General features: G+C 46.8%; 3 protein-coding genes across 3 annotated transcripts in view; all 3 read right to left on the bottom strand.

Moving 5' to 3' along the window:
* Positions 1-117: 117 nt before the first annotated feature.
* On the bottom strand, positions 118-2,730 carry LOC127000224 (uncharacterized). Its single transcript, XM_050863649.1, has 4 exons — positions 2,418-2,730; positions 1,651-1,843; positions 1,245-1,339; positions 118-649 (listed from the first exon to the last, which is right to left on the bottom strand). The coding sequence occupies exons 1-4, from the start codon at positions 2,713-2,715 to the stop codon at positions 414-416; spliced, it is 822 nt and encodes a 273-aa protein (XP_050719606.1). The 5' UTR covers positions 2,716-2,730; the 3' UTR covers positions 118-413.
* Positions 2,731-2,817: 87 nt separating this feature from the next.
* On the bottom strand, positions 2,818-6,246 carry LOC126998235 (hemicentin-2-like). The gene is made up of 6 exons (XM_050859723.1): positions 5,560-6,246; positions 5,141-5,407; positions 4,894-5,009; positions 3,668-3,887; positions 3,084-3,273; positions 2,818-2,968 (listed from the first exon to the last, which is right to left on the bottom strand). The coding sequence occupies exons 1-6, from the start codon at positions 5,813-5,815 to the stop codon at positions 2,818-2,820; spliced, it is 1,200 nt and encodes a 399-aa protein (XP_050715680.1). The 5' UTR covers positions 5,816-6,246.
* A 121-nt stretch (positions 6,247-6,367) lies between these two features.
* Positions 6,368-13,803, bottom strand: part of LOC127000192 (uncharacterized) — an 8,422-nt gene continuing 986 nt past the window's right edge. Inside the window, exons 3-7 of the mRNA XM_050863600.1 lie at positions 13,592-13,687; positions 12,723-13,024; positions 10,420-10,560; positions 7,655-7,754; positions 6,368-7,297 (exon numbers count right to left, since the gene is read on the bottom strand). Coding sequence (XP_050719557.1) covers positions 7,059-7,297; positions 7,655-7,754; positions 10,420-10,560; positions 12,723-13,024; positions 13,592-13,687 — 878 coding nt within the window. The 3' untranslated portion in view covers positions 6,368-7,058. The remainder of the gene's footprint in view (positions 7,298-7,654; positions 7,755-10,419; positions 10,561-12,722; positions 13,025-13,591; positions 13,688-13,803) is intronic.

Here is a 13,803-nt window from a genome sequence, read left to right as displayed (position 1 = left end):
CAGTTTTGTTTTGCTGCTGTGAGAGAATGATTTTCTTTCTTAGTACTCGTGTTTTAAAATCACACGGAACTACCGGCACCGCAGCAGAAAGGCTGGTGGGGAGTAAAAAAATACCACTCTTCAGACGACATTCATTCATGTCCATAGTTATTCTTATATAAAGTATCGACAGCCACGTCAACGTTTGTTCTATCAGTATTTGGGGAAGGCGCAGAATATTAGTGAGGACTGGAGTGTGTTTTGAGTCTTGTTTCGTCGTCTTGACGCACACTCCGGGCAACAGAGTTGTCAACGAGAAAGTCAACACCTCCTTTACCAGTACTTCAAATCGAGTGTCCCTTCGCCTTCAGGAAACTCCGGGCGACATTAGTATTCCTTGGGGTGACAGGAAAGGGAAGTGGCAGGGCAGGGGCTCACTTCAGGCGGCAGAGGAAGTACCGTTTGGAGTGGCAAGGGAGGGCGGTGCCGTTGTAGCCCTGGTAGCCGTCCAGCATGAGACACCAGTCCCCCTTGGCAGCGCGGCGGCCCGAGGGTCTGCGGTGGTGCGGGGCCCAAACGTCAACCGATACAAGCGCCCCGTCCAGCCACCGCCACTCACCGTCATCGCCCTCTCGCCCTCCGACCCAGAATGGCCACTGAGTACTCGCCGCTGTGGGGGCAAAAGGAGGTGCCACTTTAAACAAACCTATATGATTTATGATGCTACTGTGCCGTAAACAATAACTAATGAGACAGAAGATAGAGATGAAATGACGGAAAAAAGGAAAGGACGAGAGAGAAGACAGAGATGAGGTGAGAGTAGGCTGCATAGGAGATGAGGAGCAGCAGAGATGAGGAAGAATCAAAACGAGGCTAAAGGAAGAGGATGCACGGAAGGAGATGATGAGGAAAAGCAAGATAAGAAAAAAAAGACAGATACGAGGCAAGGGAGGAGGATGAAGGGAGGGAGATGAGGAGAAGCCAAGACGAGAAAAAAGACAATGACGAAGTGAAGGAGAAGAAAGAAAGGAGGGAGGGAGATGAGAAGACGCGGACATGAGAAAGAAATCTCAGGAAGAGGAGGAAAAGAAAGAGTCGAAGAAGGAAATAAAGACGAAACGAGAAGAGAAGGACATGGATAGAAGCAAAACGACAAAGAAACCAACACAACAGCCTTCATTATCCCTCGCCCCCAGTATTATAAACCCCCAGCCACCCAACAGTCCCTTCTGCATATGATCTCCTCCGTTCCTCTGTCTACTTACACGTCTTGCTCCGTCCCAGCCCGAAGCGTACATCGAGGAAGTCTTGAATGACACGCTTTCCCTCGGCCTCCCACGCCAGCTGTCCACCCTGCGACCTATTGAGACGGGAGTAAGAAAGTAAGAAAGAAGTTAAGAAAGTAAGAAAGATTAATACAATGATGGGATGAAGATGTAGATGGGAGGAGAAGAAGGAGGTAGAGGAAGGAGAAAAGGAAGAAGGAAAGGAAAGAAAGAGAGAAAAAGAAAACAGGGAGAAAAAAATAAAAAAAAGGGAAAAGAAAAAAAATAATAAAACACTGATAACAGAAGATTAACATGATAACAATGAAGATTAGAACACACACACACACACACACACACACACACACACACACACTCCCCCTTCCCCCACCTCACCCACCCACACCTGCAATGCTCCGCCGCTTCGTCCCAACTGAGCTTCATGTGGGTGACCTCCTTGACGCACACGTGTTTCTGGATCCTGTCGAAGGGCGGTGGGCAGTAGTCAAGGCGGAGGACGGCGGTGGTGGTGGTGGCGGCGGCGGCGGCGGTGATGGTGGTAGTGGTGGTGGTGGTGGCTGAGGTCCCGGCTGGTACTGCTACTGGAGGGAAGAGAGAGAGAGAGAGAGAGAGAGAGAGAGAGAGAGAGAGAGAGAGAGAGAGAGAGAGAGAGAGAGAGAGAGAGAGAGAGAGAGAGAGAGATTGAATTAGTTTAATCGGTTTACAGTAGTTTTGCGGGGTCTTCCAGGGCTTTTGCATGCTTCTGATTGTTTCCTGTGACGTAAACAAAAACAGTATTAGATTTGGATTACACTAACAGAAGGATTGGATTACGCTAAGAGGATTTGATTCCACTAACAAGAGGGATGGAAAGGGAAAAGACGAAAAACAAGTAGAAAGGAAGAAAAAGATTAAAATAGATTATGATAATGAAGAAGAACAAGAACAACAGAGCAAAACAAAAACAAAGCAAAACTGAGATAAGTTCAACGATAATAATAAATACAAAATAAAAAGGATAAACGGAGAAGGAATTAGAAAAACGAAAATAAGAACGATGAAAACAACAAAAAAAGGAGAGGGAAAAACGAATAAAAAACAAAACACAATGACAATGAAAAAAAAATCTCCCCTTAAACTACCCCCCGCAACCTTCTACCCCTTCCCCCTTACTTCGTCGTACGGTGAGGGTGGCGGCAGCGGAGGTGGAATCGAACGGGGTGGAGGCTCGGCAGGTGTACACGCCCGCGTCCTGGAGGTGCACGAAGCTTACCACCAAGGCGTTGTTCGGGAGGAGCGAAAACCGGTTCCCGAAGGTGGCGTCGGAGAAATCGATCACCTCCCCGTCCTTCAGCCACTCCAGCAGCAGCGGAGTGCCCACGTCCCACTCCACCCGACACCTGCACCACCAAAAACACCTGAGGGGCCGCGCTACACCACCACCTGCACCACCAATCACCACCACCAGCATCTACACCAATACGCAACATCTGAGGTCGTTAATACCACTACCATCACCCCTATCATTCTCTCTCTCTCTCTCTCTCTCTCTCTCTCTCTCTCTCTCTCTCTCTCACCACCTTGTCCCCACCAGTCTCTCCCTGTCCCGGTGGTCGCACGATCCTGGTCGGCTGCCGCACGTCAGTAGCGCCGCGCCCCTCGCCTCGCCCTCTGAGTTCACGCCGCGACACTCGTACCGCCCCGCATCCCCTCTCCGCACGTCCCTGCAGAGCCACAGCGACAGAGAACGGGAGATGAGCCGAAATCTGATGCTAATGGGAATGAAGGAAAAGAAGAAAACGAAGAACATCAACAGAAAGGGAAAGCTACCTCACTCACCTGATAGTTAGATCCCCGGCAGGTGAGATCCGATGCCTTGCCGAGGGGGACACCTGTAGCTTGTTCCGCGTCCAGGTAACAGACGGCTGCGGGGAACCTGACGCCATACAAATCAAAGTCACGTCCTGCCCCTCCACAGTAAGCGTGTCCTGCGGGAGCTGCGTCAGATGGGGAGGCGAAGGAGGGGCGTCTGAGGAGGAGGAGGAGGAATAGGAGGAGGAGGAGGAAGAAGAAGAGAAGGAGGAGGTAAAGAAGATGTAGATGAAAAGGCTTCAGAAATAACTCGACATTTGAGGATTTCAGAAATATGTTTGGTATTATTATTTTTGTCTTTTTTGTGTCCTTTCCGTCCGTCCGTATTTCTGTCACTTAGCTTCATTTACGTTTTTTTTTTTTTTTTCCATGCGTGTCTGTTTTTCCTTCCACCTGTTTGTTTGTCCGTCCTTCTGTTTGTTACTTTCGTCCGTCTGTTTGTCTTTCCGTCCGTCTAATCGTCTTTTCGTCCATCTGTCTTGTTCTCCATCCGTCCATCTGCCTGTTTAGCCCTGCGTCTGTCTCCCCGTCCATCCACCCTTCCTCCTCACCAGCGACCGTCAGCCAGATCGTTCGGCGAAGACTCGGGGTGGTGGACAAGTGACAATCGTAGGCGCCCTCGTCCTCGCGCCGCACGTCCTCGAGGAACAGCCTGTAGTAGTGGAGCGCCTCGTCAGAGAAGTCCACGGAGATCCTTGCCTCGTTGGCCGCCACCTTGTGCCTCCCTTGTGACAGCCAGTTCTGGTCCCTCACACGAATCCATGAGACTTGCTGGAGTAGGGGAGGTGGGAAGGGCGAGAGTTTGAGAGAGAGAGAGAGTGAGGGAGTGAGAGAAGGAATGTGAAGGAGGTAACGGAGGGGAGTAGTGAGAGAAGGAGAGAGAAGGAAAACGAGGGTCGGAATGAGAGAGGGATGGAAAGAGAAAGAGTTGTTGATGGTGGAAATAAGAGAGAGAAGAAAAGTGAAGAGACGATGAGGGCAGGAGAATGAGAGATAGGAGGAACGTGAGAGATGAAGAAGATGGGGATAAGGAAGAGAAGGAAAGAGAAAGAGGTGATGAGTGGTGGAATGAGAGAGAAAAAGGAAAGTTTGAACAAGGTGAAGGTGGTGACAGTCTTGAGTAATGCAAATGAAGAAGAATGTAAAAGGAATTCAAGAGACGTGTTGAGCGGATGGGTGCAAAGGAGAGGTGAAAATACGGTAAACAAATAGAGTAAGAAGCGTGAGAGGTGACAGAGAGAGGCAGGCGAGGAAGCGAAAGTGAGAGTCAACGAGTTTGTGATAAGAACAGACCAATGGAGTGAGATTGAGATAGTGACCAGTAATAAGTGTCTTGCTACTGACGAAAATAAACCATCGATAAAATAAGACAATAGATGTGGTCCAGTAGATGAGAGGAGGAAAATGAGAAAAAAAGGATAAGGAAGGAGGACATATGGTGAAGAGGAAGAAAAGTGACAACATTTAAAAGGAAGAAAGAGAAAAAGGACACAGGAAGAAGAGGGAGAGAAGACAAAAAAGGAAAAAGATGGAGGACACATGGAGAAAGGGAAGAAAAGAAAATAAGGAAGAGAAAGAAGCGAACACTAATAACAGAAGATAAACTGGAGCAGACTGCGTGTTAATGAGAAAAAAATAATCGTGTTGAACTTAAAATTGAACGTAACTACCTCCTCCTCCTTCTACTTCTTCTTTTGATCTATATCGCTGTGTATCGCTTCGTACGTCCACCCACCATTCTCCCTCTCGCCTACTAAGAGCTCTGTTTAGTGTTTACCTCTGGGTCTTGGATGCGGTCGAGGTGGCAGTTCAGGACAGCCGTTGAGCCGATCTCCGCCGTGACGTTAGTGTGCAGGCTGTCTTCGGTCCCGCTCTCCTGCGTCACCTCCTCGTCTGAGAATATAGGGCGTCCTAGAGAGGAAATCAACTCACTTATCTCTCTTAAACGTGATATGAGTCAGTGGTATCTCTTTACACCTTTTTAGTCACACCCATTCACTCAGAGCTAAGGCGTAGTGGTGTACCAGTGGGCGGCGTGGTGGTGAGGGTTGTGGTATGAGGCCCCAGCGAGGCCCTCCCGTCGTTTTCAGGTTTTATCCCGCCGCACAGCCTGTTAGCGGCGGCGAGGGTGGAGTACACTTCCGTGAGATTCCTCATGGCCTCCAACAGGTCTTGCATTTCGTCATCAACCTCTCCTCCTCCTCCTCCTCCTTCAGCGACTTCTTCCGCGACATCCCCGATAGTTCCGTCCCCATTCCTACAAGATCCTCGCTCCCCAATATCGTGCGGTTCTGTCAGGGCAGAGAGCCGTTACTCCTCACTAAGGAATCACTTTACACTTTGCTCCCTACCCGTTCGTAAGAGTAAAAGTCTGGCATAAAAACAAAAACACGAAACGGGAGAGTTGGATTCTTTGTGTCAAGTCGTAGCTAGCAAACCTCACCTGTGTCCTGGCCGCCCTTCCCCGCGTGCAGGTGCTCCGAGAGGTTCTGTATCTGCGCCTCCAGCTGGACCAGACGCACCTTGATGCCCAGCGTATGGTAGCGAAGGTTCTGCAGCAGTTCCCAGTGGCTGGCCAGCGCTCCCCGCACCTCCTCCATGAACTGGTCCAGCGATGTAGCCTTCCCCTGCCTCCCACACACCCCGGCTGCCCCTCCCATCAGCAGGAGCAGGAGCAAGAGGGGCGCGGCGAGCTTCATGGCGTGACAGGCCTCACCCAAAACCCACTGGCTCACACATTACACCAGCCACGGCCAGAGCCTCTCCCTCGTGTATACCCGCGGCGTCCCGGCCTGACTACTACTGCTATCGCACCCTCGGCGGCCCGTTCATAACGTACGCCCGTTGGTTATCACCGTGATAGGGAAGGTCAATGGCCGGCGGGACGGACAGAGCACATCTTACGGAGCAGCATCACTCCCGCGTGTCTGGCGTACCCACGGGCGCTGCGCTGCCGCCGCCAGTGTGTGGACCAAGGGTTGCGGTGACGGCCTGGCGCTCCTGAAGGCAAAGGTAAAAGATCGTTGTTTGTGCCTTGGAGTTTCGTCTCGACAACACGCCAAGCATCATGGAATGTTCCGCGGTGAGCACGATAAAACAGCTTACAGACTTTGAGACGATGTTGACTTAACTCACATTTTACGTAGTTATCCATCCTTTGCGTTTGTGACAATAATGTGGGTCAAGTTTAGTGTCAGGAACACTTATATTGTTTCTAAACTGCCGAGTCGTGGAAAAAAAATCAAGGAAAATAGCTAATTACATGCTTTATTTATGCAACACACACACACACACACACACACACACACACACACACACACACACATACACACACTATGCTGACCTTAATGTAAAACACTTGCTACAGTATTTCAAATGACATCCCCAATGACCCTGAACGTCATAGTACCCCCACAGTCCCACTAGATGGCACCCCTCGCCCCCTATTCACACAGCCTCGTAAATAGCAGAGGTCCGTGGAGGGAGGGTCGAGCATCATACCAAACTTTTTTTTTTTTAGCCTTGTTAACTGTTTTAGTTTCATGTCCCACAGAGCCATTTAATAACCTCAGCCTCTTCGTTTTTTTTTTCATTTTCGTGGCTAGTCTATTTAGTTTTATATATGTACAGTAAGTAATGCAGTTCTTATTCTAATTGTGACGACTTGATGGTGGCTTCAGACGCAGTGTAGTGCCTCGGTGTCTGTCTGGTGCTTCGAACGCTTGCTTGAATCCCTCTAAGAGTTCAGTTTTCTTAGTTCTACATCAAAGAGAACATCAATCCCACCTCTTCAGACACTTCATTGGCATTTCCTTTATACAGGCACTATAATAACGTTCTCGTAATTACTTCGAGGACTTCATAGCGTTAGTTGTAATGTGAGTTCACGCACCGCTGTCTCTCTCCTTCTCAAACGCTCACTCAGTCGTTCCTCGGGCGACCTCAATTCTGCAGCAAGTTGTCAGTGGAGGAGCAGTTATGAGGGGGCACGGCTGTGATGTCCATGGTGGCGAGGAGAACCTTGCCCGAGGACTTGTAGTACACGGCGCCGAGGTCCTGGATCTCCGAGGTGCTGGTGATGGCGAACGGCCGAGACGATTCCTTCCGCCTCACCTGCTCGTGTCCGGCCTCGACGCGGCGTGTCCTCCCGGCGCGGTGGTGAGCCCGGAGGAGCGCCACCACTGAGGAGGGAGTGAATAGGTGGTTGGTTACTCTGCGTCAGGCAAGAGGTACTGAATGTGGTGATAGCGATGGAAAAGTGTTATTGAGTGGAAATTCGGTGGATATGCAGTGGCAATGTGCGATAGTGATTGGTTGATTGATTGATAGTTTATTGTTGCAAGTAAACAACAAAGGATAGTGACGCTGACGCTGACGGATAAATGGGAGAAAGAAAAAGGAGAACAATGTAATGGAAGGGGAGACTGCACTGAAGGCAAGAGAGGACGTAAGGGAAAAGAAAAAAAACGGTGTACTAATCAGAGGGAACACCACACACACACACACACACACACACACACACACACACACACACACACCGATGGTCAGGAGAAGAGCGAAGAAGGCGGCGACGAAGGCGATCCAGACGACAGTGAGGGCGATGTCCCGAAGCGTCCTTGACCCCCTCGGCCGTGTGCTCTTCTGGTGAGAGAGAGAGAGAGAGAGAGAGAGAGAGAGAGAGAGAGAGAGAATGTTTGGTATGTCATTTTCTGTACTTAATCATTTTCATGCTAGGTTTATTTATACCATTTTCTATACCTAAGCTTTTCAGGGTACGCTTATCTATCTGCACCTGACCATCACATGAAATAATAATAATAATAATAATAATAATATTAATAATAATAATAATAATAATATACGTTATTTTTTTACAGCAGAGGAGACAGAGCAAGGGCGTAAAAAAAAAAGAAAACGATAATAAAAAAAGCCCGCTACTTACTGCTCCTAAATATTGATAAACTATAATAAGAGTAGGAACAAACAGGCAAATAGGAGACGTATATAGCTGTTAATTTAAGGTGTATTTATCTGTACAAGCGGTCAAGGTGAAGAGATGGATCTACCACCCGGGCGGACAGTCAATTTGAAGATAGAGAGCCTACTTACCTTAGCAGACGGTTAGTATAGGTCAGTAGGTAAGCAGGGAGATGAAGAGAGAAATTCAGTAGGTAAGTGGGCAAAAATATCCCCCCCCCCCCCCTCCTCCTCCTCCTCCTCCTCCCATCACCAGGTAATGTTGACCTTCACAACGGGAAGAAAAAACTTGAAACGGGTTACGGAATCCTCGAGTGTGCATTTGATATTTTGGTCCCAAGCCTGTTCCCCGCGCGTGCTAAAAGTGACCCTGCGATGCATATAGTGTGTTGCATAGAGAGCCATCCATGCACACTGCTTTCATATGGAGTTAAGTGCAGATAAAAAAATATTAAAAAAAACATGCTAAAAGGGAGGAAGCGAAGTTGATGTAATGAGATTTTGTGTACGTTTCAGAAATATGTCGGAATCAGACTTCAAATATTACGTAAATAGCGTTTCTCGAGTACACGAAAACGATTTAAATTCATTCGCCTTCTTTCATTACTTTAAATTTCGCTTCAGCTTCGATTAATTTATGAGAATGAACTTTTGCCTGACTTTTTTTTTCATTAATTTGTGCATCCATATGAAGTGCATGCCGCTGTTTTCGTTTTTTATTTTATTTTGTAGAGTATGTCAAGTGTGTGTGTGTGTGTGTGTGTGTGTGTGTGTGTGTGTGTGTGTGTGTGTGTGTGAGCGTGTGTGTGAGCGTGTTAGCGTGTGTGTGAGTGTTTGAGTGTGTGTGTGTATGTGTGTGTGAGCCTGTGAGTGTGTGAGCGTGTGTGCGTGTGCGTGTCCTTGCATCCTCTCCTAGTCTTACCCGTTGACATTTGGGGCGAGTCTTGGGCACCAGGCACACGCTCTTTCTCGCTCTCTCTAGGTCACCAGAATTGGCTACCTCTGATAAGCGACAAAAGAGAGCTACTTCATGCGTACCAAGTTTGGACTCTATCTCGAATTAACCAACAATGACCATATAAATTAGATTGTCAACCATATTATAACCTTGGCTATATTTGTAACGTAGCCCCACACCATAGTACCCTAGCCCCACGAAATTTGCAACCTAACCTTACAATTCGCAACCCAGCCTTACTAAAGTTCTAATCTATAGGCTCCCACTATACTAATCTAGCCTCACTGTATTTACAACCTACAGTAACCTGCTAAACTGGTAACGAGCAACCTCTGAGCTCACTAACACCACCACCATCACCACCAACAAACAGTACTAGAGACCACTAACATAATCTATCTTCTATCACCACCACGACTCACCACCAACACCACCATCATAATAATCGTCACCACCATCATAATAATCATCACCACCATCATAATAATCATCACCACCATCATAATAATCATCACCACCCGTCACCACCACCATCGCACAACCTGAAAGCCTATAATGTAATCTGAATCCGCCAGTGGTGACAATTGTTGCATTGATCAGTCAGGAAGTGGACGAGCCAACCAAGGTGAGCCTGTAGTTTGCTATTTTATTCACACAGATATTACCATCCGTTACTCGAAGCGCTAGACGTAGATTTTTTTACCGGTTTTTCTTCCCCAGTCAAAACGTCAATACAGGCCTCGGCAGTGCTGTTTGTTGTTCACCTTCTGTCTATAAATAACAAAAAATAACGAAAGCACGGGTGGGTTGTTGGGTTTAAACTGATGGCCTTAATGAACTGGCTCGCAATGAAGTCTGGATGTGGTTGAATTAAAAGGCCTTTCCTCGACGTCTTTTTTCACAACTTGACGCCGTTTGAATAAGTTCTGGTAAGGTTTGAATCGCATTTTGGTTATGTATTTGTCTTTCTTCTCAACTTGACGCATTTAATGAAGTTCTGGTAAGGTTTGAATCGCATTTTGGTTATATATTTGTCTTTCTTCACAACTTGACGCATTTAATGAAGTTCTGAGAAAGTTTGAATCGCATTTTGGTTATATATTTGTCTTCTTTCACAACTTGACGCATTTACTGAAGTTCTGATGAGGTTTGAATCGCTTTTTGGTTATATATCTGTGTATTTATTTACAACTTGACTCTTTAAATTAAGTTGTCATGATAGTATTAATCGCTTTTTGGTTATATACTTATCTATATTATCTGTCACACGAGGACCATATTACACTGAAGGGAGGAGGAGGAGAGGAGTTGCTGACAGGCAGAGAGACAGAAGGGGGAAGCAGGTATGGCTGTCACTAATCTATTCACCTGACACAGCTCCTGGGCCACGTGCACCACGGCGGAGGAGAAGTACTGCTGGTCCAACGGTGTCCCAGCCCGCCGCTCCACGTCCTCCACCGCCCCCCTCGTCAGAGTACCGTCCAGGGCCGCGCTGTGCCACGTCGCCACCTGCAGGCAAGCATGAATTAGTGTCTTAATTAGGGTCATATTATTAAACATTTCAGCGCTTAAGTTTACGTGTTTGCCAAGGCTTTCGTAGTTGTTGGCCTTGTTTTTTACTCTGGTGGGAATGTGACAAGGCTTCTCTATCACGAACTCTAAAAAACACTCATGAGAAGGCATTTTTCCTCTTTTTTTAGCTTCTAGAAATAACTGATGTGTGAGTCGGTAGCGTCCAAGAATATGCGCGACCTTATTCCTGATAATCTTGCTCTCGTGAATCTATACACTAGCGCTAAATACCCTATCCAATACAAATGAGCCCCCCCTTAAAAGTTGTATAGCTAAGGGCGCATAGTTTAATTTTATACAGTATAGGAGACAGCTCAAGGGCGAAAGATTAGAATCCCGCTAGCGCTGCTCCTGTAAAGAGTTGAGAGAGTAGTCGACAGAGGTCAGAATCGATTGACTATGCCACTGGAACCTAAACTCTCCAGCGACACCCACGAATATCCTATAATGCATTTAAGTTATAATGAGAAGCAGAAGGTTCGAGTGTCCCGTACTTGGTGTAGATAATGAAGGTGACAGCGAACTTGAGAGGGGAGGAAAGTAAGACGATTTTTATCTCAGAAGTACGTAGCGGCGATGGCTTTGTATTTGCTGTTGAAGGTGCGACTCTAAACGAGGGGAATTGAGTCTACGAGTATGTAATTGCATCCCTTGAGAGTATATAATTAGATCCCATGATGAGAAAAACGGTATAATCTGGCACGAGTTGACGAGGTGATAAAATGGGGTGCATAAATGGCGGCGAAGTTAAAAGAAACATAGATAAATAGATAGATAAGTAGAGAAAATTGAAGAAATATAGATAAATAAATAGATAGATAGATAAGTAGAGAAAATAGAAGAAATATAGATAAATAAATAGATAGACAGATAAGTAGAGAAAATAGAAAGCTAAATATAGAGAAACAGAGAGAGCGCTGTTGATATTTCTCCTATATGACATGACTGACAGATGTGTAAGGTGCCGGATCAGGAATCTGGATCAACTGCTCGTGTATTTCGTGGCAGGCAGACGTCGTGGGGATGTATAGGACAATGGAATTCTGGGTATTAAAAAGTTACATTGTTCGCTGTGGTCTGGGTGTTCCTATATGTCTGTATGATCTGTATAGAAAGCGAGCGGGAAGGGTTCGCGATCTTAAAATGCGGTGGACAGATAGTTGTGTAGAGCTCGTATTTTACGTTAGTTAGCGTAAGTTACAATATCAGAGGGTGTCGATGTGTGCCTGTATGGTCTATATGGAGAGAGAGAGAGAGAGAGAGAGAGAGAGAGAGAGAGAGAGAGAGAGAGAGAGAGAGAGAGAGAGAGAGAGAGAGAGAGATGGAGATGGAGATGGAGATGGAGATGGAGATGGAGATGCCAGCGGGGAGGGTTCGCTATCTCAGGATGTGTGTGTGGACAGACAGATGTGTAGAGCTCGTATCTTACATTAGTTAGCTGAAGTTACAATATCAGAGGGTGTCAATGTGTGTCTGTATGGTCTATATGGAGAGAGAGTGGTGCCGGCGGGAAGGGTTCGCTATCTCAGGATGTGTGTGGACAGACAGATATGTGGGTTGCGGGCTTCCCACCCAGGAGGTCGCGGCCGGAGCGGACAGAGAGGAGGAGAGGAGACGAGATTGGAGAGACACAATACGACGAATACGACTTGATTCTATAAATAGCGGCCACTAACCTAGAATCCCCTTTACTGAGCATCACCAACCCGTTATTTATATGGATCTGATAAAGTGAGTCTGTGAAAAGGGACGACGATACACTGATTTATTTTCTACCCTTTCGATCCTATTTACTTTTATAGGCGCAATGCTTAGCGGGCTCTTTTGTTTTTTGTTGTTTTATTTTGTATTACCCTTTGAGCTGTTTACTTCAATATAAAGAAAAAGAACTATATGATTCAAGAGAGCAGTCAGCCTCCACACGTATATCAGTAGTAGTAGTAGTAGTAGTAGTAGTAGTAGTAGCAGAGGTAGTAGTAGTAGCAGAGGTAGCAGTAGTAGTAATAGTAGTAGTAGTAGTAATAGTAGTAGTAGTAGTAGTAGTAGTAGTAGTAGTAGTAAATCCAAACAAATCAACTCTCCAAGACTTCGTAACATACCTGAAACGGGTCCTTGATCGCCACCACGAGGAGAATGGAGGATGGAGAGAAGGCGGTGGAGGAGGTAGAAGTGTTGTCGTCGTTGTTGGTTTTGGAGGTAGTGGAAGTGGAGGAGGAGCCGTTCAGTTTGTAGGAGGCCACCACGAGCTCCTTCAGAAGATTAATACTCGTCCTGTCATCCACGTCACCATCATCTTCAGTTGTCACATTCTCGGCGGTGGAGGCGACGGAGGCGGAGGCGGAGGGGAAGGCGGAAGCGAAGGCGGAGGCAGAGTAGGAATTCGAGGACCTCACAATGTTCGCTGAATGGGAGAGATGCAAGTTCCTTTAAAAGATCATGGGTTTGAGGTACGTACGAGATATCACGACTTCGAAGAGAATCAGTATTTTACGTCTTGCTTCAACTCCTAAGGCTAAGATATTCAACTCCCAAGGCCAAGATAGTGAATAGGCGGTAAATAGGTGAAGGAGTTCAAAGGTTCCACAATGTTTACTAAAATACGGAGAGCGAGTTCCGTTGAAGATCAGGAGTTCGAAGTACGAGAATCAATATTTTATAGGTTAGTTTCAGGTTCAATGGCTAAGCTAGTGAATATGAATGGGTATGAAAGAGAGAATTAAAGAAATGAGTAGAGTTAATGAAACCGGCGGAGAAGATAAAGAGGAAGTAGATGCATCAGAGAGGAGGCCAAGCAATAAAAAATAGTTTAAAGAGAATTGGGGGAGAAGAAAAAGAGAAAAGAAACGTAAGAGAGAGGGTGCCAGGTAAAGAAATGACAGTTAAGAGAATCGGTAGAGAGGAGAAAGAGGATCGTGGTGTATCAGAAAAGGTGCGAAGTAAAGAAATGAAAGAGAGGGCGCCACCATACCGTCGGGGGCTGTGAAGGTGGCGGCGAGGAACATGACCACCCTGACGTGACCCGCCTTCTCGCCACACTTCATCAGGAGCTGGCAGATGTTGTGACCTGGAGGGGGGCACACACACACACACACACACATACAGACACCTTCTCAACCTTTTAATCACCCCATCATTATCATTCCAATCACTATATTTCATCCCCTATCCTATCATGTCCTC

This window comes from Eriocheir sinensis, chromosome 2, assembly GCF_024679095.1.
Source record: "Eriocheir sinensis breed Jianghai 21 chromosome 2, ASM2467909v1, whole genome shotgun sequence".
Lineage (NCBI taxonomy): Eukaryota > Metazoa > Arthropoda > Malacostraca > Decapoda > Varunidae > Eriocheir > Eriocheir sinensis.
This window is presented reverse-complemented; position numbering and strand designations above follow the sequence as displayed.

Coding starts and splice junctions, on each gene's coding strand:
- LOC126998235 (XM_050859723.1), bottom strand. CDS start 5,815: ATGAAGCTCGCCGCGCCCCTCTTGCTCCTGCTCCTGCTGATGGGAGGG. Junction 5,010..5,140: donor CACCACCACGCCGCCCACTG/GTACACCACTAC, acceptor CTATATTCTCAG/ACGAGGAGGTGACGCAGGAG. Junction 2,969..3,083: donor GCCGGGGATCTAACTATCAG/GTGAGTGAGGTA, acceptor GTGGCTCTGCAG/GGACGTGCGGAGAGGGGATG.
- LOC127000224 (XM_050863649.1), bottom strand. CDS start 2,715: ATGCTGGTGGTGGTGATTGGTGGTGCAGGTGGTGGTGTAGCGCGGCCC. Junction 1,340..1,650: donor GAAGCGGCGGAGCATTGCAG/GTGTGGGTGGGT, acceptor CCGTCTCAATAG/GTCGCAGGGTGGACAGCTGG. Junction 650..1,244: donor GCTGGGACGGAGCAAGACGT/GTAAGTAGACAG, acceptor TTGCCCCCACAG/CGGCGAGTACTCAGTGGCCA.